The sequence below is a fragment of the Zootoca vivipara genome, chromosome 4 (assembly GCF_963506605.1).
Source record: "Zootoca vivipara chromosome 4, rZooViv1.1, whole genome shotgun sequence".
NCBI classification, from domain to species: Eukaryota; Metazoa; Chordata; class Lepidosauria; order Squamata; family Lacertidae; genus Zootoca; species Zootoca vivipara.
This window is the reverse complement of record NC_083279.1, coordinates 39,088,807-39,112,279: the sequence shown is the minus strand read 5'-3', so window position 1 is coordinate 39,112,279 and position 23,473 is coordinate 39,088,807. Positions and strand designations below refer to the sequence as shown.

The 23,473-nt window shown below is 50.8% G+C and overlaps 1 protein-coding gene across 7 annotated transcripts in view; it reads left to right on the top strand.

Annotated features, from left to right (window-relative positions):
• The window catches only part of MAP7D2 (MAP7 domain containing 2), a 65,789-nt gene that overhangs the window by 21,568 nt on the left and 20,748 nt on the right, over positions 1–23,473 (top strand). For 6 of the 7 annotated variants that reach the window (XR_009557456.1, XM_060273519.1, XM_060273518.1 and 3 more), the window contains exons 2-4: positions 20,110–20,187; positions 20,708–20,871; positions 22,772–22,886. Coding sequence is in view for 6 of the 7 variants with exons in the window: in XM_060273519.1 (XP_060129502.1) it covers positions 20,110–20,187; positions 20,708–20,871; positions 22,772–22,886 (357 nt within the window). In the remaining variant the exon portion in view is untranslated. The other variant, XM_060273522.1, reaches the window with a different exon arrangement.

The following is a 23,473-nucleotide window of genomic DNA, read 5'->3' as shown; positions in this document are numbered from 1 at the left end:
CCGATGAATTTGAGTTTGACACCCCTGGCCTAGAGGAAGGTGGAGCATAAAGTTTTAGATTTAATACTGTTGCTCTAGTCTGAATGCTTATGAGAGGAAGAGAGTGAAAGCTTCCACTTTATTTCTCCAAGAATAACTTAAGTTTGTAGATGTATTATCTCTAGTTAGCTAATGCTGATGCTTAGTCATCCCAAATGTTCCCAGTGGTCCTGCAGAACAGAGCTGGGGGTCCTTTGTCCCTTCAGGTGTTGTTGGGACTCCAGTTCTCATCAGTCCCAGCCAACACAGCCAATGGTTAATTATGATGGGAGCTGTGGTCCAGAAACTTCTGAAGGACCAAAGGTCCCCCAGCCTTGGTTTACGGTAGAATGTTAAAGGATAAAAGCAGCATCCCAGAAACAAATAGGCAGCTAGCATAACTGGCACAGAATAAGTGTTACATGATCCAAACATCTAGTGTTCTGGCTGCTGCATTCAGCACCAGTTGTAATATCCAAACTGTCTTCAAGGGCATCCCCATGTAAGGTGCATTACAGTTATCAAACCTGGACATAACAAGCCCATGTGTAAACCGAAACAAAGTTGTGCAAGCTGGTAACAGGCACACAGTACAGATGAATAAAATAGTATGGATATTGCAAAGTATTTTAAACTGGATGATCCTTCTGTATGGAATTAGTATACTAAAAGAGTAGTGTTGGTTATGCAAGCAAAAAAAAGATGCATCTGTTCATTTATTTGATATACTCTGGACTTGTGCAGTTTGTAAATTAGTGACTGAAGGAAAATGGTACTATTCTCCTCAATCTTTTCACTTGTAGTAGTCTCTTATGTCTTGTTGCAGTTATTCAGCAGCTGAAAGTGTTGTATATATATCTTAACAATCTATAGCAGACTGTCATAGCTCTGTATTTAACACAACTTCTAAAATTTGAAAGCTTAGTGACCCACAGTGATTTAATTGGTTCTTAATGTTGTGTATTGAGTCAAAGGATTTTATATCTGTATTATTATTGTCTGTATTTGCATTAGGATAAAGTAACTGCCTTTTGGTTCCAGAGGGTACAGCTACTATTGGTTCATTTAAGCTGCTGTATTTGGATCCTCTGTCTTACTGGTTCCCTCCAAAAGGCAGCACTGTGATTGCCTGATATTGTTCCCTCCAAAATGTATCCCTTCCTAGCTAGTCCCCTGTCCCTATAAATGTAGCTTTCCTCTCCTCAGTCTTCAGTCTTGTTCACTTTAATAAAGAGCTGTTACTAGAGAACTGTCTCCAGCATGTTTTGTCAAGAGAGCTGAAATCACAAACCCCACGTCACAACAACTGGCGACGAAGGTGGGATCCGGAATGCTGAGGAGCGGTTAAACACAGCCCTGCCTCAGAGTCCGGATTGCAGCTGAGAACAAGACTCACTGGCCAGCTGAGAAGACGACCCTGCCCGCTAGGACAATGGAGAGTCCAAGGGTATTGGAGCCCTTCCAGCCATCAGAGCCCCACACATGGGAAGACTACGTCGAACGCTTTGAGTTCTTTGCAGTGGCTCAAGGGATCACCGATGCCAGCAAAAGAAGGGCCACATTCCTGAGCTACTGTGGGCCCGAGACCTTCAAGCTGGCCAAGGCATTACTTGCTCCAGCGAAGCTGAGTGAGACATCTCTCAAAGATATTCTTGCCTGCCTAACAAGCCACTTGGCGCCTACTGAGACCAAGATGGCCCGGCGGATGGAGTTCCATAAGAGGCAGCAGTGTGCTGGGGAGTCTGTATCCACATTTCTGGCTGAACTCCGGAAGCTCGCTCAGCACTGCGGCTTCCAAAATCTGGAAGAGACTCTCCTGGATCGGTTTATTGGGGGTCTGAGCAGCAAGAAAGCCAGAAGACGCATCGTGGCTAAAGAAGAGGTTACCCTTGCTTCAGCCTTGAAGGAGGCCACCGCCACGGAGAATTATGAAAGAGAGGAGCTTGATGCCAGTCGCAAGGCCACTAAGCCACAGATAGAAGTTGCGCATGCCATGGACGAGCTAGAGGCTACTCCAAGCCAGAGCCCAGTCCGTGGGGTTGAGTCGGTGCGTCAGGCCTGCACAGTGCACAGAGATCGCCGAGGCAGTTGCCCAGGTTGTGGCGGAAACCATGAAAGGAAGAGTTGTCGTTTCAGGGATGCTATCTGCCGGACGTGCGGAAAGACGGGTCACATTGCCAGGGTCTGTAGATCGGCGGCGTCGGGAGCGACAGGAGCACCTAGACTGGAGCATCGCAGACCGCCCACAGCAACTCGTTTTCTAAAGGACTGCCACTACGTAACGGAGATCAACGGGAGGGCCGTGCAGTTTCCAGCGCAAGGCAAGGCACACGTCAAGGTGAAGATTGAGGGTCAGCAGTGCGACATGGAGGTGGACTCCGGATCTGCATTCACCATCGTGTCGGACCAGACCGCGAAGACATTCTTCCTCAGGGGTAAGTTGCCCCCTCTGGAGCCCTTCCCGGCAACCTTGCAGTCGTACTCAGCAGGCCGCATCCATGTTATGGGAATGTGTGCCGTGAGAGTACAGTTCCGGGACAAACAGGCTGTACTCAAACTGGTGATTGCGAAGGGCAGTCGCCCCAGTCTCCTGGGCACTGACTGGTTCCCTGCCCTGGGACTGAGTATCTCAGGGCTTAATTCAATCCAAACCTGCCCTGAGATGAGCGAGGTATTATGCAAGGAATTTGCTGGTCTCTTTAATGGAAAACTGGGCCCCCAGTTGACTTCGAGTTGGACCCCGGGGTGGCCCCAATCCGACTCAAACCAAGGCGAGTGCCATTTGCACTGCAACCCAAGATTGAGGCAGAGCTGGATAAATTGGTCAAGCAGGGAGTTCTCTCACCCGTGGACTCTGCTAAGTGGGAGACTCCAATCGTCACGCCCCTTAAAGCAAATGGGGAAGTCAGGATATGTGCAGATTACAAATGTACTATCAATAAGGCACTCAGGGGAAACTCATACCCCATTCCAGTCGTATCACATCTGTTGGCTAAACTGGCTGGGGGCAAGGTGTTCGCCAAAATTGACCTGGCACAAGCTTACCAACAGCTGCCAGTAACCCCACAATCAGCGGAAGCACAGACTATTGTCACACATAAAGGGGCGTTCAGAGTTAACAGATTACAGTTCGGAGTTTGTGTGGCCCCAGGGATTTTTCAAGGGCTCATGGAACGCCTGTTAAGAGGTCTGCCGGGGGTCTTGCCATTTTTTGATGACGTTTTGATTGCTGGAAAAGACCCACAGGAACTGGTTGCGCGTGTCCGTGCAGTGTTGCTCAAGTTCAAGGAGGTGGGGTTGCAACTGAAAAAAGAAAAATGCAGTTTTGGGGTGCCAACTGTGGATTTCTTGGGGTTTAAAATTGATGCATCAGGCATCCACCCCACAGATGCTAAGATTAAGGCCATCATCGAGGCACCACGACCACAGAACAAGACGGAGTTGCAGTCATTCCTGGGACTTATTAACTTTTATCATTCGTTCTTACCCCAGAAAGCTTCGGTAGCTGAACCATTACATAGACTGTCAGAGGGCCTGGTATGGCTACTCTAGAGTAACGACTCCAGCATGGTCTTTTAAGGTTTTTATTAAGTGCTGATTATTTACAGTGTTCAGAGCAGTAAAAATGCATCCTTAAGGTGAGGTGTCTGAACTCCCGAATGGCGATTGGCGCGTTTTCTTCCAGCACCACAGCTTTGGCAGACCCAACCTCTTCCCCCTACGTTTGCGTCGCAATTCGGGAGTTGGGTGAATTGGCCTCCCCCCTGTGCGTCCTACTTCCTGTCCCACCTGCGGCCTGGGCTCCACAACCTTGCCTGAGCCTCGGACACCACTTCCTGACTCTCCGCTGGAGGCAGAGCTCTCCTTACTCTCTCCCGCGCTTGGGGATGGGCTGGAACTTAAGATGGGAGGGACTTCCCTGTATCCCTCGTCCCTCACATCCATCCCCCTCCCAGGCTCCTCTCCCCCCCTTCCTAGTGGCTCTCCGCTTGCTGGGGACGAGTGAAACCCCAAGAAGTCTGTGGCATCCGAGCCTGTGGGTGTAAAAATTTCCCCCCAATCCTGCGATCTTTCTCCTTCCCCCTGAGAAGACGGGAATCCCAAGAAGTCAGTGGCGTCAGAGCTGGTGGGAGTAAAAATGTTCTGCCAGTCCTCTCCTGCCTCTGACGTCGTTGACCTCGGTGAAACCCACACCTCTTCTTCCGTGTCCTCAAATTCCGCTTCCCATCTCCATGGAGAGCTGCTGCCTGCTATCCCTTCCTCCTGCCCCTCCCCCTCTCCCTCCCTTTCCATGTGCCAGGGCTTGGGCCTGTGGGGGAACAGGGCGTGGAACTCTTCCACTAAAAATTCCTCAGGTACTTCTGTGGCCGGTATCCACTCATTGTGGGACGGCGGAGTGTCCTCCCATGCTATCAGGTACTCCAGTCCTCTCACCCCTCTCCTAGAGTCTAAAATCTCAGTTGCCTCATTGAGCTGTCGGGCGTCTCCCGTCTCCCCCCCTCCCTCTGGAGGCTGATCGCTGTCCCTGAACCTGGTACTTTCCCTGTACGGCGACAGCAGCGATCTATGAAACACTGGGTGCACTCTCATGTCCTCCGGCAGTGCTAGCCTGAAGGCTACCGGGTTGACCTGTTGCGTGACTGTGAAGGGGCCCAGCCTCCTGGGTGCTAACTTCTTGCATCGCCCCCTGGTGGGAAGACCTTCCGAGGATAACCAAACCTTGTCCCCCACCCTGATGACCTCTCCCGGTCGCCTGTGGCGATCTGCCCCCTTCTTGTACGCTTCCTTGGCCCTCTCCAAGTGTTCTCTGAGCTGCTGGTGCACCGTCTCCAGGTCCTCTGCCCAATCCTCTGCCTGTGGGCCCTCTTCCTCCTCCTCCCCCTCCCTCTCCGGGAAAGATCTGAGGTCGCGCCCGTAGTTGGCCTTAAAGGGCGACACCCCTGTGGAGACATGCACCGCATTGTTGTAGGCAAATTCTGCCAGTGGCAGGCGATCCACCCAGTCCGTTTGCCTCTGGCTGACGTAACATCTCAGGTACTGCTGCAGAATGGCGTTGACCCGCTCCGCCTGTCCATTGGTTTGCGGGTGCCTAGCCGTCGACAAGCTGACCTCCACCTGCAGGAGGTTCATGAGCCGCCTCCAGAACCTGGAAACAAATTGGCGGCCACGATCCGAAATAACCCTTAAAGGCAATCCATGCAGTCTGAATACGTGGTCAACAAACAGTTTGGCCGTCTCTTCTGCCGAGACCGCCCTGGCACACGGTATAAAATGGCACATTTTGGACATGAGGTCCACCACCACCAACACTGCGGTCTTGCCCCTGGACGACGGCAGGTCTGTGATGAAGTCCATGGACACTACTTCCCACGGCCTGTGCGGTGTGGCTAAGGGCTCCAGCAAACCAGCTGGTGGCGCTCTGACCACCTTTGCTCGCTGGCAGGTGTCACATCCCCTTACATAATCCCGAACATCCTCCCGCACCCCTGGCCACCAGAAGTGTCTCATGACTAGGTGAGTGGTTTTGTCCCTTCCAAAATGACCCGCCGTTGGGTTGTCGTGCATCTGCTTGAGGGCCTTACCTCTCAGCTGTTTGGTTGGCAGGTACAGGGCTCCCTTGTAAAAAAGCAAACCCCTCCTTTCCTCAAAGTCTTTGGCCTGCTCCCCCCCCCTCTCAGTTCTCTGAAGATGCGGGTGGCAAATTCATCAGCTGCCGTCAGTGCTGTGAGTTCTGCCTCGCTCACCACTGTTGCTCCGCAGGACCATGCTGATGGGGGGAAAATATGCCTGGGTGCCGGTGGCAACTCCTCCTCCATGTACTCTGGCTTGCGGGAGAGGGCATCCGCCCTGACATTTTGCTCTCCCGGGATGTAGTGGATGGAGAAGTTGAAGTTCGAGAAGAACTCTGCCCACCGTATCTGCCGCTGGTTGAGCACCCTGGCAGTTCTCCAGAACTCCAGGTTCTTGTGGTCTGTGCACACCTGGATGGGGTGCTTGGCGCCCACCAGGAAGTGTCGCCAGTGCTGGAACGCAGCGTGGATCGCGAGAAGTTCCCTGTCAAACACTGTGTAGTTGCGTTCCGGCTGGGTCAGCTTCCTGGAGAAGAAGGCACAGGGTCTCCACTCTCTGTTGGCGTCCAGTTGCAACAGAATCGCTCCCAGAGCCTTGTCCGAAGCATCTGTCTCCAGGCGTAGGGGCGCATCCTGCACCACGTGGAACAGGTGCTGGTCTGAAGCGAATACCCTCTTGAGGCTTTCGAACGCTGCTTGCGCCTCTGGTGTCCACCGGAACTTCTGCTTGCCTCTCAGGCAGTCGGTGATAGGAGCCGTGACGCGAGAGAAGTTCTTGATGAACTTCCTGTAGAAGTTCGCGAAGCCTAGTAGGCGTTGGGCATCTTTGCGCGTCCTGGGGCTGTGCCAGTCCAGGATGGCCTGCACCTTGTCCTTGTCCATCGCCAGCCCCTTGTCTGACAGCTTGTAGCCTAGGAAGTCCACTTCTTTGGTGTGAAACTTGCACTTCTCCAGCTTCACATACAGGTGGTTGTCCTTCAGGCGCTGCAACACCTCCCTGACATCCTTCACATGCTGCACTGGGTCATTGGAGTAGATAAGGATGTCATCCAGAAAGACCAAGCAGTTCTTGAAGAGGAGGGACCCCAGGACGTGGTGCATGAAGGCCTGGAAGCATGCTGAGCCCCCTTGCAACCCGAAGGGCATCACCAGATATTCAAAAGAGCCCAGAGGCGTGAACATCGTGGTTTTCCATTCATCACCCTCCCGGATCCTAATCAAGTTGTACGCCCCTCTTAGGTCGAGCTTGGTGAAGATCTTGCCCCTGCGTGCCGCTGTCAGGAGATCATCCACTCTGGGCATGGGGAAAGCCATTGGCTCTGTCACCGAATTCAGCCGTCTAAAATCCACCACCAGACGGCGCTGTTGCGTGTCTTTCTTGTCCACCCAGAAGACCGGGCTGCCCCCTGCTGCCTTGCTTTCTCTGATGAACCCCCGCTTGAGGTTCTTGTCGATGAAAGCGCGCAGATCCTCCAGTTCCTGATCTGACATGGCGTACAGCTTGGCTGGGGGTATAGTTGCCCCTGGCACCAGGTTGATCTGGCAGTCAAAAGGCCTGTGTGGGGGTAGGTGGTCGGACTCCGCTTCGCTGAAGACCTCCTGCAGGTCCCAGTACGGCTTGGGTATCGCCTCACCCCCCTTGACGTGCATGGTGGCCACCGTGGCTATCGGAGGCCCCTCCCCTGGTTGGTGCTGCATGCAATGTTCCAGACAAAAGTCCGATCCAAAAGTGATGCATCTCTGGTGCCAACTTATGGAGGGGTCGTGGCGCGTCAGCCAGCTCATGCCCAAGACGATGGGGGGGTCTGAGATGGTTGTGACGTTGAAAGCCAGTGTCTCTGAGTGCCTTCCCACCGTCATTCTCATGGGGGGGGGTTTGATGCGTGATGGCCCCTCCCAGCAGCTCTCTGCCGTCAATGGTGGCCACGTGCAGGGGAAAATCCAGCTGCAGAAGTTGGATCTGGTGCTCTTCCGCAAAGTTTCTCGAGAAGAAGTTGGCTGAGGCACCACTGTCAATTAAGGCGAGGACTGTCAGGGGATAGCCATTTGGGAGCGTGAGCGTGACTTCTAGAACCACTCCTGCTCTGGGAGGGGTGGGCTGGCTGTGCTCCTCTCTGTGCGGGTGGGCGGGCGGGGGCTGTTGTCTGCTGACTGTGCCTGGCCGCTCCCCCTTGTCTCCTGCAGCCAGGCTGTCTCGTTTCCCTGCTGTGGTGCTGCGTCAGCTGGGGAAGGTACAACCGTTCCCGCCTTTCCTTGCCACTCTCTGCGATGAGGGCAGTCTCTGACGCGATGCCTGGGGGAGTTGCAGAGAAAGCAATTCCCGCCTCTTCCCTCCTTGCGTCTTGGCGCCGCCGGGGTTTGAAAAGCCCGCGCGCGCGCTCCTCCGATCTCCATCGGTTCCGGCTCTGGGCTTGGCCTGGGCGGGTGTGGGGGCGGGCCCTGGGGTGGGGTTTGGTGATGTGGTCTGTCCTGGGAGCGTGGGAACCAAGGTTTTGCTGCGCGCGTCGCTTGTTTGTCATTCCATCTGGATTCCTGTCTCACCCCCACCGCTAGCGCCGCTTTGCTTAACTCATCCATAGTTCGCGGTTTGGGACCTCTTGCCAGCTCATCCTTAACGTCTGCGTGCAAACCCATGTAGAAGGCTGATTTCACTGGCTCACTTTGCAGATCCCACCCCAGTTTGTGCACCAGCATGGTGAATCTCGCCCAGTAGTCCCTAACTGTCGATTTTCCTTGTGTTAAGTTATGAAGCTCCTCTGTAGTGGCCTCCATTTCACTGTCACTAGCGTACATTATTTTTAAAGCTTCTAGAAATAATTTTGCGTTCTTCATGCAAGGATTTTTTTGCGCGATGAGCGGTCTTACCCATTCTCGGGCGGCCCCCGTCAAATGCTCTATGATAAAGGAGACTCTGTGCGCGTCATCTGGGAATTCTGCTGCATGCAATTCCAGCGCATAATTTATTTCTGTCTCGAATCCTAGGTATTCCCTAGGGTCGCCGCTAAACTTGGTGACTAGGCTCTGTCCCCTTCTCACTTGGACTAGCTGCGGCTGGGGCACCCCCCCACCTCTAGCGGCTTTCTCCTCTTCCAACTTCTTCTGTAGGTCCAAAACCATCACCCTTAGCTGTTTCTCAGTCTCCTCTTTTGTCCTCACCTGGTCCACCAGCTTGTTCAGCTCCTCCTGCGCCCCTCGCGCTTCCTCCTGAGCGGCATGCAATTGCTGCTGTGCGTGCGCTGTGAGGTTCTGCAGCTCCTGCTTCGCTGCTTCGGCCTCCAGCCTCCAATGCTCAGCCTCTTGAGCGCTCATCGCTGCACTCCAAAGTAGCCAAAAAAAAAGATTCGGGAGTTGCTGTCAGAGGGCCTGGTATGGCTACTCTAGAGTAACGACTCCAGCATGGTCTTTTAAGGTTTTTATTAAATGCTGATTATTTACAGTGTTCAGAGCAGTAAAAATGCATCCTTAAGGTGAGGTGTCTGAACTCCCGAATGGCGATTGGCGCGTTTTCTTCCAGCACCACAGCTTTGGCAGACCCAACCTCTTCCCCCTACGTTTGCGTCGCAATTCGGGAGTTGGGGGAATTGGCCTCCCCCCTGTGCGTCCTACTTCCTGTCCCACCTGCGGCCTGGGCTCCACAACCTTGCCTGAGCCTCGGACACCACTTCCTGACTCTCCGCTGGAGGCAGAGCTCTCCTTACTCTCTCCCGCGCTTGGGGATGGGCTGGAACTTAAGATGGGAGGGACTTCCCTGTATCCCTCGTCCCTCACATCCATCCCCCTCCCAGGCTCCTCTCCCCCCCTTCCTAGTGGCTCTCCGCTTGCTGGGGACGAGTGAAACCCCAAGAAGTCTGTGGCATCCGAGCCTGTGGGTGTAAAAATTTCCCCCCAATCCTGCGATCTTTCTCCTTCCCCCTGAGAAGACGGGAATCCCAAGAAGTCAGTGGCGTCAGAGCTGGTGGGAGTAAAAATGTTCTGCCAGTCCTCTCCTGCCTCTGACGTCGTTGACCTCGGTGAAACCCACACCTCTTCTTCCGTGTCCTCAAATTCCGCTTCCCATCTCCATGGAGAGCTGCTGCCTGCTATCCCTTCCTCCTGCCCCTCCCCCTCTCCCTCCCTTTCCATGTGCCAGGGCTTGGGCCTGTGGGGGAACAGGGCGTGGAACTCTTCCACTAAAAATTCCTCAGGTACTTCTGTGGCCGGTATCCACTCATTGTGGGACGGCGGAGTGTCCTCCCATGCTATCAGGTACTCCAGTCCTCTCACCCCTCTCCTTGAGTCTAAAATCTCAGTTGCCTCATTGAGCTGTCGGGCGTCTCCCGTCCCCCCCTCCCTCTGGAGGCTGATCGCTGTCCCTGAACCTGGTACTTTCCCTGTACGGCGACAGCAGCGATCTATGAAACACTGGGTGCACTCTCATGTCCTCCGGCAGTGCTAGCCTGAAGGCTACCGGGTTGACCTGTTGCGTGACCGTGAAGGGGCCCAGCCTCCTGGGTGCTAACTTCTTGCATCGCCCCCTGGTGGGAAGACCTTCCGAGGATAACCAAACCTTGTCCCCCACCCTGATGACCTCTCCCGGTCGCCTGTGGCGATCTGCCCCCTTCTTGTACGCTTCCTTGGCCCTCTCCAAGTGTTCTCTGAGCTGCTGGTGCACCGTCTCCAGGTCCTCTGCCCAATCCTCTGCCTGTGGGCCCTCTTCCTCCTCCTCCCCCTCCCTCTCCGGGAAAGATCTGAGGTCGCGCCCGTAGTTGGCCTTAAAGGGCGACACCCCTGTGGAGACGTGCACCGCATTGTTGTAGGCAAATTCTGCCAGTGGCAGGCGATCCACCCAGTCCGTTTGCCTCTGGCTGACGTAACATCTCAGGTACTGCTGCAGAATGGCGTTGACCCGCTCCGCCTGTCCATTGGTTTGCGGGTGCCTAGCCGTCGACAAGCTGACCTCCACCTGCAGGAGGTTCATGAGCCGCCTCCAGAACCTGGAAACAAATTGGCGGCCACGATCCGAAATAACCCTTAAAGGCAATCCATGCAGTCTGAATACGTGGTCAACAAACAGTTTGGCCGTCTCTTCTGCCGAGACCGCCCTGGCACACGGTATAAAATGGCACATTTTGGACATGAGGTCCACCACCACCAACACTGCGGTCTTGCCCCTGGACGACGGCAGGTCTGTGATGAAGTCCATGGACACTACTTCCCACGGCCTGTGCGGTGTGGCTAAGGGCTCCAGCAAACCAGCTGGTGGCGCTCTGACCACCTTTGCTCGCTGGCAGGTGTCACATCCCCTTACATAATCCCGAACATCCTCCCGCACCCCTGGCCACCAGAAGTGTCTCATGACTAGGTGAGTGGTTTTGTCCCTTCCAAAATGACCCGCCGTTGGGTTGTCGTGCATCTGCTTGAGGGCCTTACCTCTCAGCTGTTTGGTTGGCAGGTACAGGGCTCCCTTGTAAAAAAGCAAACCCCTCCTTTCCTCAAAGTCTTTGGCCTGTTCCCCCCCCCTCTCAGTTCTCTGAAGATGCGGGAGGCAAACTCATCTGCTGCCGTCAGTGCTGTGAGTTCTGCCTCGCTCACCACTGTTGCTCCGCAGGACCATGCTGATGGGGGGAACATATGCCTGGGTGCCGGTGGCAACTCCTCCTCCATGTACTCTGGCTTGCGGGAGAGGGCATCCGCCCTGACATTCTGCTCTCCCGGGATGTAGTGGATGGAGAAGTTGAAGTTCGAGAAGAACTCTGCTCACCGTATCTGCCGCTGGTTGAGCACCCTGGCAGTTCTCCAGAACTCCAGGTTCTTGTGGTCTGTGCACACCTGGATGGGGTGCTTGGCGCCCACCAGGAAGTGTCGCCAGTGCTGGAACGCAGCGTGGATCGCGAGAAGTTCCCTGTCAAACACTGTGTAGTTGCGTTCCGGCTGGGTCAGCTTCCTGGAGAAGAAGGCACAGGGTCTCCACTCTCTGTTGGCGTCCAGTTGCAACAGAATCGCTCCCAGAGCCTTGTCCGAAGCATCTGTCTCCAGGCGTAGGGGCGCATCCTGCACCACGTGGAACAGGTGCTGGTCTGAAGCGAATACCCTCTTGAGGCTTTCGAACGCTGCTTGCGCCTCTGGTGTCCACCGGAACTTCTGCTTGCCTCTCAGGCAGTCGGTGATAGGAGCCGTGACGCGAGAGAAGTTCTTGATGAACTTCCTGTAGAAGTTCGCGAAGCCTAGTAGGCGTTGGGCATCTTTGCGCGTCCTGGGGCTGTGCCAGTCCAGGATGGCCTGCACCTTGTCCTTGTCCATCGCCAGCCCCTTGTCTGACAGCTTGTAGCCTAGGAAGTCCACTTCTTTGGTGTGAAACTTGCACTTCTCCAGCTTCACATACAGGTGGTTGTCCTTCAGGCGCTGCAACACCTCCCTGACATCCTTCACATGCTGCACTGGGTCATTGGAGTAGATAAGGATGTCATCCAGAAAGACCAAGCAGTTCTTGAAGAGGAGGGACCCCAGGACGTGGTGCATGAAGGCCTGGAAGCATGCTGAGCCCCCTTGCAACCCGAAGGGCATCACCAGATATTCAAAAGAGCCCAGAGGCGTGAACATCGTGGTTTTCCATTCATCACCCTCCCGGATCCTAATCAAGTTGTACGCCCCTCTTAGGTCGAGCTTGGTGAAGATCTTGCCCCTGCGTGCCGCTGTCAGGAGATCATCCACTCTGGGCATGGGGAAAGCCATTGGCTCTGTCACCGAATTCAGCCGTCTAAAATCCACCACCAGACGGCGCTGTTGTGTGTCTTTCTTGTCCACCCAGAAGACCGGGCTGCCCCCTGCTGCCTTGCTTTCTCTGATGAACCCCCGCTTGAGGTTCTTGTCGATGAAAGCGCGCAGATCCTCCAGTTCCTGATCTGACATGGCGTACAGCTTGGCTGGGGGTATAGTTGCCCCTGGCACCAGGTTGATCTGGCAGTCAAAAGGCCTGTGTGGGGGTAGGTGGTCGGACTCCGCTTCGCTGAAGACCTCCTGCAGGTCCCAGTACGGCTTGGGTATCGCCTCACCCCCCTTGACGTGCATGGTGGCCACCGTGGCTATCGGAGGCCCCTCCCCTGGTTGGTGCTGCATGCAATGTTCCAGACAAAAGTCCGATCCAAAAGTGATGCATCTCTGGTGCCAACTTATGGAGGGGTCGTGGCGCGTCAGCCAGCTCATGCCCAAGACGATGGGGGGGTCTGAGATGGTTGTGACGTTGAAAGCCAGTGTCTCTGAGTGCCTTCCCACCGTCATTCTCATGGGGGGGGGTTTGATGCGTGATGGCCCCTCCCAGCAGCTCTCTGCCGTCAATGGTGGCCACGTGCAGGGGAAAATCCAGCTGCAGAAGTTGGATCTGGTGCTCTTCCGCAAAGTTTCTCGAGAAGAAGTTGGCTGAGGCACCACTGTCAATTAAGGCGAGGACTGTCAGGGGATAGCCATTTGGGAGCGTGAGCGTGACTTCTAGAACCACTCCTGCTCTGGGAGGGGTGGGCTGGCTGTGCTCCTCTCTGTGCGGGTGGGCGGGCGGGGGCTGTTGTCTGCTGACTGTGCCTGGCCGCTCCCCCTTGTCTCCTGCAGCCAGGCTGTCTCGTTTCCCTGCTGTGGTGCTGCGTCAGCTGGGGAAGGTACAACCGTTCCCGCCTTTCCTTGCCACTCTCTGCGATGAGGGCAGTCTCTGACGCGATGCCTGGGGGAGTTGCAGAGAAAGCAATTCCCGCCTCTTCCCTCCTTGCGTCTTGGCGCCGCCGGGGTTTGAAAAGCCCGCGCGCGCGCTCCTCCGATCTCCATCGGTTCCGGCTCTGGGCTTGGCCTGGGCGGGTGTGGGGGCGGGCCCTGGGGTGGGGTTTGGTGATGTGGTCTGTCCTGGGAGCGTGGGAACCAAGGTTTTGCTGCGCGCGTCGCTTGTTTGTCATTCCATCTGGATTCCTGTCTCACCCCCACCGCTAGCGCCGCTTTGCTTAACTCATCCATAGTTCGCGGTTTGGGACCTCTTGCCAGCTCATCCTTAACGTCTGCGTGCAAACCCATGTAGAAGGCTGATTTCACTGGCTCACTTTGCAGATCCCACCCCAGTTTGTGCACCAGCATGGTGAATCTCGCCCAGTAGTCCCTAACTGTCGATTTTCCTTGTGTTAAGTTATGAAGCTCCTCTGTAGTGGCCTCCATTTCACTGTCACTAGCGTACATTATTTTTAAAGCTTCTAGAAATAATTTTGCGTTCTTCATGCAAGGATTTTTTTGCGCGATGAGCGGTCTTACCCATTCTCGGGCGGCCCCCGTCAAATGCTCTATGATAAAGGAGACTCTGTGCGCGTCATCTGGGAATTCTGCTGCATGCAATTCCAGCGCATAATTTATTTCTGTCTCGAATCCTAGGTATTCCCTAGGGTCGCCGCTAAACTTGGTGACTAGGCTCTGTCCCCTTCTCACTTGGACTAGCTGCGGCTGGGGCACCCCCCCACCTCTAGCGGCTTTCTCCTCTTCCAACTTCTTCTGTAGGTCCAAAACCATCACCCTTAGCTGTTTCTCAGTCTCCTCTTTTGTCCTCACCTGGTCCACCAGCTTGTTCAGCTCCTCCTGCGCCCCTCGCGCTTCCTCCTGAGCGGCATGCAATTGCTGCTGTGCGTGCGCTGTGAGGTTCTGCAGCTCCTGCTTCGCTGCTTCGGCCTCCAGCCTCCAATGCTCAGCCTCTTGAGCGCTCATCGCTGCACTCCAAAGTAGCCAAAAAAAAAGATTCGGGAGTTGCTGTCAGAGGGCCTGGTATGGCTACTCTAGAGTAACGACTCCAGCATGGTCTTTTAAGGTTTTTATTAAATGCTGATTATTTACAGTGTTCAGAGCAGTAAAAATGCATCCTTAAGGTGAGGTGTCTGAACTCCCGAATGGCGATTGGCGCGTTTTCTTCCAGCACCACAGCTTTGGCAGACCCAACCTCTTCCCCCTACGTTTGCGTCGCAATTCGGGAGTTGGGGGAATTGGCCTCCCCCCTGTGCGTCCTACTTCCTGTCCCACCTGCGGCCTGGGCTCCACAACCTTGCCTGAGCCTCGGACACCACTTCCTGACTCTCCGCTGGAGGCAGAGCTCTCCTTACTCTCTCCCGCGCTTGGGGATGGGCTGGAACTTAAGATGGGAGGGACTTCCCTGTATCCCTCGTCCCTCACATAGACTATTGCAGAAAAAGAATGTGTGGCGATGGGGGCGGGAGCAGCAGAAGGCTTTTGACTCCTTGCGAGGAATGCTGAGTAGCAGGAGCGTCCTTGCTCATTATGATGAGTCAAAGCCGCTGGTCCTGGCATGTGATGCCTCTCAATACGGTCTGGGGGCTGTGCTGAGTCATAGGGAACCGGATGGGTCGGAAAAGCCCATCTCTTTCTATTCCCGTACGTTGTCGCCCACAGAGCGCAACTATGCTCAAATTGATAAAGAGGCACTGGCTATTGTGTCCGGAATCAAAAGGTTCTATGATTATTTGTACGGTCGCCATTTCTCCATTGAAACGGACCACAAACCACTGTTAGGGTTGTTCAACCCAAACAAACAAATGCCACAAATTCTCTCCCCCAGAATGTTGCGTTGGTCAATATTCCTGAATGGGTTCCAGTACACCTTGACCCATGTGCCAGGGAAACAGTTGTGCCATGCTGATGCGCTGAGTCGATTGCCCCTTCCTGGCGGGAGCAATGAGGATCCTGCTCCGGCGGAGCACATTATGATGCTAGAAACACTTCCGGGGGCTCCTGTAACAGCTACGGATATAGCTGAGAAAACTAGGAAAGATGCTGTTCACTTGGGTGGGGAGGGGGTGGCCAGGTGGTCCGCATGAAGAAAAATTCAGGCCTTATGCGACAAGGCAGCACGAATTGTCCATGCATAAGGGTTGTCTCCTATGGGGAGATAGGGTGATCATCCCAGCACCACTGAGAAACAGGGTTCTTGAGACGCTTCACATGGGACACCCGGGAATGGTCAGAATGAAGTCGCTAGCCCGATGTTATGTGTGGTGGCCTGGAATGGACCAGAACATAGAACAATGGGTACGAACATGCAAGGCATGCCAAGAGGTGCGGCCAGAAGTGGCCAGAGCACCAGTCCACTGGTGGGAGCAGTCCAGGACTCCCTGGAGCCGGCTGCACATAGATTTTGCTGGGCCATTCCAAGGGAAGGTCTTTTTGGTTATCGTTGATGCATATTCCAAATGGTTAGAAGTGGCGATGGTCCCTAGCATGGCATCAGCTGCCGTAATCAAGGTGTTGAGGCAGCTGTTTGCTACCCACGGGTTACCTGAGACCATTGTATCAGATAATGGGGCAGCTTTTGTATCCCAAGAATTCAGGGCATTCTTGGCTGATAACTTTATAAGAGGGGTCACATCCGCGCCCTTTCACCCATCCTCCAATGGGCAGGCTGAGCGCATGGTAAGAACAGCCAAAGAATCCATTGCGCGCTTAATGGAGGGTAACTGGTCGGCTCGCATTGCGCGAATGTTATTTTTGCAGCATGCGACACCGTGTACTGCGACGGGCAAGTCGCCAGCCGAGCTGCTCTTAGGTAGAAGACTGGTAACGGTGCTGGATTATGTCCACCCAGATAAAATGCCAAACCGTAATTCAAGAGCAACCCCCCAGGCTGAGACTGACACAACAAGGTATCTCGCCCCTGAAGATCTGGTCTGGGTGAGGAACTATTCACGAGGTCCGCGGTGGGTGGCCGGTGTGATCACCCGGGCTAGTGGACCTGTGTCCTATTATGTGACCTTGGAAAATGGGCAAGTTTGGAAGAGACATATAGATCAGCTGAGGCGCCGGGCGCTCAGCAGGGAGGAGTCAGATAATTCATCCCTGGCTAATGATGCACAGCTGCGAGACCAGAGTGAAGATGGCCCAGAGGTGCAGTCACCAGGGGCTTCAGCAAATGAACCAGGGTCTGCTAGTCCTCAGGATGACGAGGTACAGGTCGGGGACCCTGAGATGTCTGGGACTCCATCTGTTCCTGATGAAACCCCTATAGCAGCCCCTCCACCACAGGTAACACCCAATCCAGAACCTGCAACACCTGTTGTCAGGAGATCAGGTAGAAGTTGTAGGACCCCACAGTACCTGAGGGATTACGTCTGCTGTGCTCACTAGGGGGGGAGGGGTGTTGTGTATTGAGTCAAAGGATTTTATATCTGTATTATTATTGTCTGTATTTGCATTAGGATAAAGTAACTGCCTTTTGGTTCCAGAGGGTACAGCTACTATTGGTTCATTTAAGCTGCTGTATTTGGATCCTCTGTCTTACTGGTTCCCTCCAAAAGGCAGCACTGTGATTGCCTGATATTGTTCCCTCCAAAATGTATCCCTTCCTAGCTAGTCCCCTGTCCCTATAAATGTAGCTTTCCTCTCCTCAGTCTTCAGTCTTGTTCACTTTAATAAAGAGCTGTTACTAGAGAACTGTCTCCAGCATGTTTTGTCAAGAGAGCTGAAATCACAAACCCCACGTCACAACACTTAATATAGTATGACATTGAATAAGCCAAAATCTGACAGTGGGTTTCATTTGTATTCTTAGATACATGAAGCCTAACCTCCTAGCAGGGGTTCCTGAAATGAATTGAAGTTTCAGAATATCACCTTGCTTGATTTCACCATTTGTTAGTTCATTAAGCAGACCATTTTCAGATTTTGCTAATCTGCAGTTTATATTTTCATTCATTACATTTATCCTTCATCTTTCTCCTAGGAGCCCAGGGTAGCATGCCTGTTTCTTCCTCTACACATTCCACCGCATTTTATTCTCACAACATCTCTAGGAACACAAAGTCCCCCCCCCCCAAAAAAAATCCAAGCAGACAGTAAGGAATGCCGCTAAAGAATTTGAGGAGCACATTGCTAAAAACATTAAGACCAACAGCAGTAAGTTCTTTAAAAATATAGCTGTTGACCGTCTAGGTATACAGTTGGACTGTTTGAGTGAGTTTTGGGAGTATTACCCGATGCCAATATTAAGCACCAATATTTTTCTCCTGGGGTAGATTTGTATGCAGATTTTCGTAATTTTTCTGGATGACACACTTTTAAACATTTCCATGTGATTTGTCCACGTAAAAATAAAGCAGATTCCTAAGTTACTGCATTGGTTGAATTTCTGGTACCAGCCCCAAAGGAAATGATGAGGTGCAAGTCTCTACTATGGCCACATGGGGTCATCCTGAGACTACTAAATGCAAGAACGTAGGGTTTCCACCAAGATTCCTTCATTATTTATACTGTATATAATATTCAATAACCCAAGGATTATGGAAGAACAATTTGCAATCAACAGTATGTTTATATAAATGATATTATGGATACAATTTTCTGTCTGTTTGCTTACAAGAAATTAAAGTTACATCATAACAATTAAAAACAAAATACATAGTAAGTTAATAGTATCTTACTGGGCTTTAGAATTTTGGAGGAAGAAATGCCCAAGCTTTTAATCGTTTCCTATTACTATCATATCAATGGATACAAGGACGTGGGTGGCGCTGTGGTCTAAACCACAGAGCCTAGGGCTTGCCGATCAGAAGGTTGGCGGTTCAAATCCCTGCGACGGGGTGAGCTCTCGTTGCTCGGTCCCAGCTCCTGCCCACCTAGCAGTTTGAAAGCATGTCAAAGTGCAAGTAGATAAATAGGTACTGCTCTGGTGGGAAGGTAAACGGCGTTTCCGTGTGCTGCTCTGGTTCACCAGAAGCGGCTTAGTCATTGTCAGGGGACCACCAGGGGTCAGCGAAGAGCCCAGCCGGGTGGTGCAGGGGCTCTGAGATGCTGACAGGTGGGAGCATTGCTCAGAGAGCAGCGTGGAACCTGAAGAGGCAGCGCAAGGGGTCAGGGATGCTGACAGCTCAGAACTCCACCAGGGAAGGGGAGCGTCAGATCAGAGCGCTGCAGAAGGGGAGGGTTCAGTGGCTAAAAAGCCAGGCAAACAGCTGAGTAGTTCAGGAGGGGAGGGGACCACCATCGCTCCCTTCCCCCAGCAACACAGGGGGAAGAAATGCCAGGAGGAGAGGAAGAGACTCAGGGCGCCAAAACTACTTTGCTGGAGGAGGTCCCGCCATGCAGCACTTCCGGATTCTGATTCAGACTTTTTTGCTCTGTCTTGTACATAGTTGTAGAATAAAGCCTTGTAAATATTACGCAAGGTATTGTGTGTCATGACTCGTGGGAAGCATTCCTAGCACCGTTACAGTCATGCTGGCCACATGACCTGGAAGCTGTCTGTGGACAAACGTCGGCTCCCTCGGCCTATAGAGCGAGATGAGCGCGCAACCCCAGAGTCATCCGCAACTGGACCTAACGGTCAGGGGTACCTTTACCTCTACATTTATCATGTAACTAAACTCCATAATTTTTAAGTCATTCATGTTGACTGTGTTTATTATGCTGAGTAAAATAGGCACATTGAAATTGAACCCATATCTTGGTGACTTTGGCTGCAGTCCTGTATGCAGTTATGTAATAGTAACCCCCATTAAATTAAGTGGGATTTACTTCTGAGCAGACAAGTGTAGGATTGGGCTGTTGGTAAAGCAATAACACATTCCTGTTGCTCATGTAAAGTAATGTGCAGTTATAGAAAAATTACAATTAATTGTCAAGATGCAATTCATGTTGATTAAAAAAATATATGAGGTGGCTGATAAAGAATGTACATAAGGGGGGAGATGTATTTCCTTTTAGTGGATGCTGTATGTTAAGAAATTTTTAATGCCTTGTCCTTAAAGAATGAGAGGAATGGGAAGGACACATACAAGTATTTTTAGTAGTGTATATTGAGGCAATCCTCGTTTAATTCAAATGCTCTTTGATCGGAGGGAAAAGTGTAAGACCACAAATAGTAAAGTCAGCATTAAAATCAGAAAGCAGTGCAGATAACAGACACAAACATACAAGTGTTGAACAAAATGCATTACCGGTAAATGAAATGTCTGCACATAAGACTTTTGGTCTTTTCAAAGAAGACTGCTAGGCTGTGAAGAAAATAGAATGCACTTGGAAAGATATTTTCAGGAGTGTAGGTATCATTGCTAAGAAATATGTACTTGAACTTTATTATAAGGATTAGCAAATCAGTGTTGATCTCATCCTGTTTGGTATTGCTACACACACAAACATATTGCCCTCAGGCAAGAGGTTGGAAGCTTTACTAATACTGTAGTTGCTTTCAGAGTCTTCCGACTGAAAGTTTATACAAGCCATATCTAGGTTGGTTGACTGTAACATGCTTTATATGATGCTGTTCTAAAACAGACCTTATAGGAGATAAGTGAAACTAGACAAAAATTGTAACGCTAAGTGTGTTTGATTTTTTTGCTGAGTGGTTTGTCCTGTAAATACTGATTGTGTTGTTAAATTTTAGCAAAAATATTTTGCAAAAATGTGAAAGTTTGAATCCTTACAAAAAACAAGATAAGAAAAAAATTAAGCATTTAACTAGTTTTTAGGTACTTGCTGTGATTTTGCTAAAATTGATTTTTCCTCTTTTGATGTTTATTAGCTGTAGATGGATTTCTGAAAACTGATGAAAGACAAAGACTAGCCAGGGAAAGAAGAGAAGAAAGGGAAAAGTATCTTGGTAAGTTGACACTTTTCTTCCTTGGATGTAGCTGGACAGCACACTCTGGGAAGGTATCCTTGAGGATCTAGGTGGCAGGCTTTAAGCCTGGTTTTCCAGAGGTTGGGGGCAGGCTCCCTAGTCTTTCCTGCAATGATGATGGCTCTGGCCTGTTTTCTTAGTTTAGAACCAGAGGCATTTATTTTTTGAAAAAATAAAACAGCCCATGTAGGGTTGAACTTCTCCAGTTAGCTGCTTACGTGTTTGAGTAAAGCTGTACTTTAATTTATGTCCAAAGTTATCAATTGTTACTGAATTTTCCACTTAAAGATTTAGAAAAGTTGAACCATTTGACTGCTTCAGTGTGTGTGTGAGAGAGAGAGACGGAGAATGTACATTTGCACTTTTAGAATCCCAAGCCATGCTAGTGGACCAAGACTTCCCTTTTTTTTGTATGCTGTGTCATTCTCTTTCAAAATGTATGGCACTTCATAGATTTGTATTGTACATCAGAATAAGAGAATCTCTCTCTTTATTGAAGCTGCTAGGGAACAGCAAATCTTGGAAAAAGAAAGGAGAGCAAAGCTTCAGTATGAAAAGCAAATAGAAGAACGATGGAGGAAGCTGGAGGAGCAGAGGCAGAGGGAGGAGCAGAAAAGGGCAGCTGTTGAAGAAAAGAGAAGACAGAAGCTCAGAGAAGAAGAGGTAGGCAGTGCTTTATTTAGCATCCTGTATAGGAGGACCTGTTTCAGCTGGTATGGAGCATGCCCAACCTTCTGGGAGCCACATTACTATAGGAGGTAGGGAAAAACAAAATACCTCATCAAAATGAAAAAAAAAACCCTCACCTGTCCCACCCCTTGTTACAAATGCGCATGCATTGAGGAAGGGAGTCCAAGCCATTTTTGAGGTTTTGTTTTTTTAAAGCATGCTGTGGCTCTTCCTTGTTGATGCAATTTTCCCCTAATAGTGAGAGTTGACTGGGTTACCTTCTGAACCAATAAGTGCTTGGTCTTTGAGGTGCAGTTTAGCCTTTGGGTTTGGCTTATGAACATCCTAAATGTTCTCTAAGTCTACCAGCTTCTCTAAGTCACAAAAGGCTTTACCTGGACAGCATATTGATAGTGACCCTTTTGTCCTTTATCATTCAGGGCCATGCCTAATATGTGCTAGGTTTTGTACAAAAGTAACAAAGAACAAGTCATTGTTTACCAGCTTTGCAGTTGATGTGTAAGTTATTGGTGAGAACCTACAGATCACTAGTTCGGTTCCCAGAAGTGGGTCTGCGTTATTTCTTGAAAGTCTGAAAGCCTTTCTAAGCAAACTGACAACTTCACCTTGCCAGTAGGAGTATCGTTTGTTATAAAGCCACCTGATGTTAGTGTTCACCCTGCATGTAGAAAGCTAACCAGTTAGTGATAAAACACTTCTCTGTGATGAATAGGTTTGCCATGTGCACTGCTCTTAAAACAAGCTGTCCCTCTCATTGCAGTCTTGGGTTTTGTGGGTCCATGAAGGGGACTATACCATATGCCCTGGCTGGATGCTTGAATCACTTACTCTCCACCCCATATCGGTGAAACATAGAATTCATTTACCATGTGAGAATGTACTGTATTTTTATTCTGCCCATCCTGTCAAGTCACTCTATTTTATCCTCAAAACAGTATATTATCCAGAGAGATTGTGTCTGTGAGCTTTGTGACTCAGCAAAGATTTGAATGATTGTTGCCCTGTTCCAAATGCAACACTTCCGTTGGACAAGGATAAACAAATACTACCCATGGAATATAAAAGCCAGGTCTGAGAGTTTAGTATCATATTCCAGGGTTGCCATCTGCTGTGTGACAAAGAAATGTTACTTGGGAAACAGGTCAGGGGGTGGAGTGTGGGATGGGAAGACAGTTTTTAGGGATCACCCATGGAAGGATAAATTATGAGGGGAGAAAAATGGAGCTTCTTTTCTTTTCCCCACCTGTAAAAAACTTGACACAATTTTAGCTAATGGAAAAAAAATGAAAACACTTAGCTATAGTAAATAAAAAAACATTAATTCTTAAGTTGCTTAGCAGGTTTTCAAGTTGTTGCTGCTTTTTTTTTGGTTGAAAATAAAAATAAAACGCCACCAAACTGGTGATTGCATACATTAAAGGAAGGTTTCTGTGTGATTGGAAGGAATCATTGCAGCAACTGAGCTTCACCACTGAGGCAGAAGACATAGCTCTGCTGAGATGACAGAGTTAATGCTTTCTCATGCATTATTCTTAAACAAATTAAGCCCAGACAGAGCCACAGCAGCAATCTCTTGCCAGCAGGAGCAGATGCTTGGAGGTGATGTAACTTGTGTTGCTAACTTCAGCCTCTGTACTGACCTCAGTAGTGACTGCAGACAAAGGATACATATATTTTGAGGTGAGTGGACATGGCAGTCCCTTCTTTGCTCACTTCTCTTTACAGTATTGGTAAAAGGACCATTTTGAGCACTGCTTGTATGTATAGCTGGGATAAATATTGAGTCTCTCCCCCCGCCCTCCCTGTGACAAGGGCTCTTTAAGAAAATCAGACCTGGATTTAGTTGTTGTTGCTTTCTGCAATAATTGCTTAGGAACGATTAGAGGCTATGATGCGGCGATCCATGGAAAGAAGTCAGCAGCTGGAGCAGAAACAGAAGAGATGGTCGTGGGGAGGAGCACTGGCTGCAGGCTCAGGCGACAGAGATGGTGAGTGAAGCAGGCTGGCTGCATTGCAGATTCCAAGCTGCAAAGGCTCGGGATTAAAAAAGGAAAGCTACAAAATCTGTTGTGGCAGTAGACTGTGATGTGTGTGGGGAGAGGTTGTCGAGGTGCATCGTTTAGAAATGGATTTTGAGACTGCTTACTGTATTTCATGCCCTGGTATCTTCTTGGAAATGGGCCAACGCCGAAGTTTCTCTACGCAGATTATATACCGGGCGTGGGGTAGGGGGAATTAAAGACACCATGGAAAATAAACCGCTGCATTGTCAATGGCTATAGGCTCTGTGTGACATTGCAGAACGCAATTTATTTTTAGCTCAGGCACTCCTAAAATCTCTGGGGAGACTTCTCCATGATTGTGCAGTATTTACTGCTGGAAATGAATTATTCTCTTTACCCTTTTTCTCTAGCTGCTCTCTTTTCGGTTCCGTTTCAAAGCAAGCTTCCTTTTTTTTAACCACCAACCATGTATTAGCTTTTATGTTGTTCAGAAATCATTTAAATTTCTTGTGAATTCACCTGCTTTTCCCAGTAGGTTTTGCTCATGTGAAATATCTCCCAAGTGATAATAC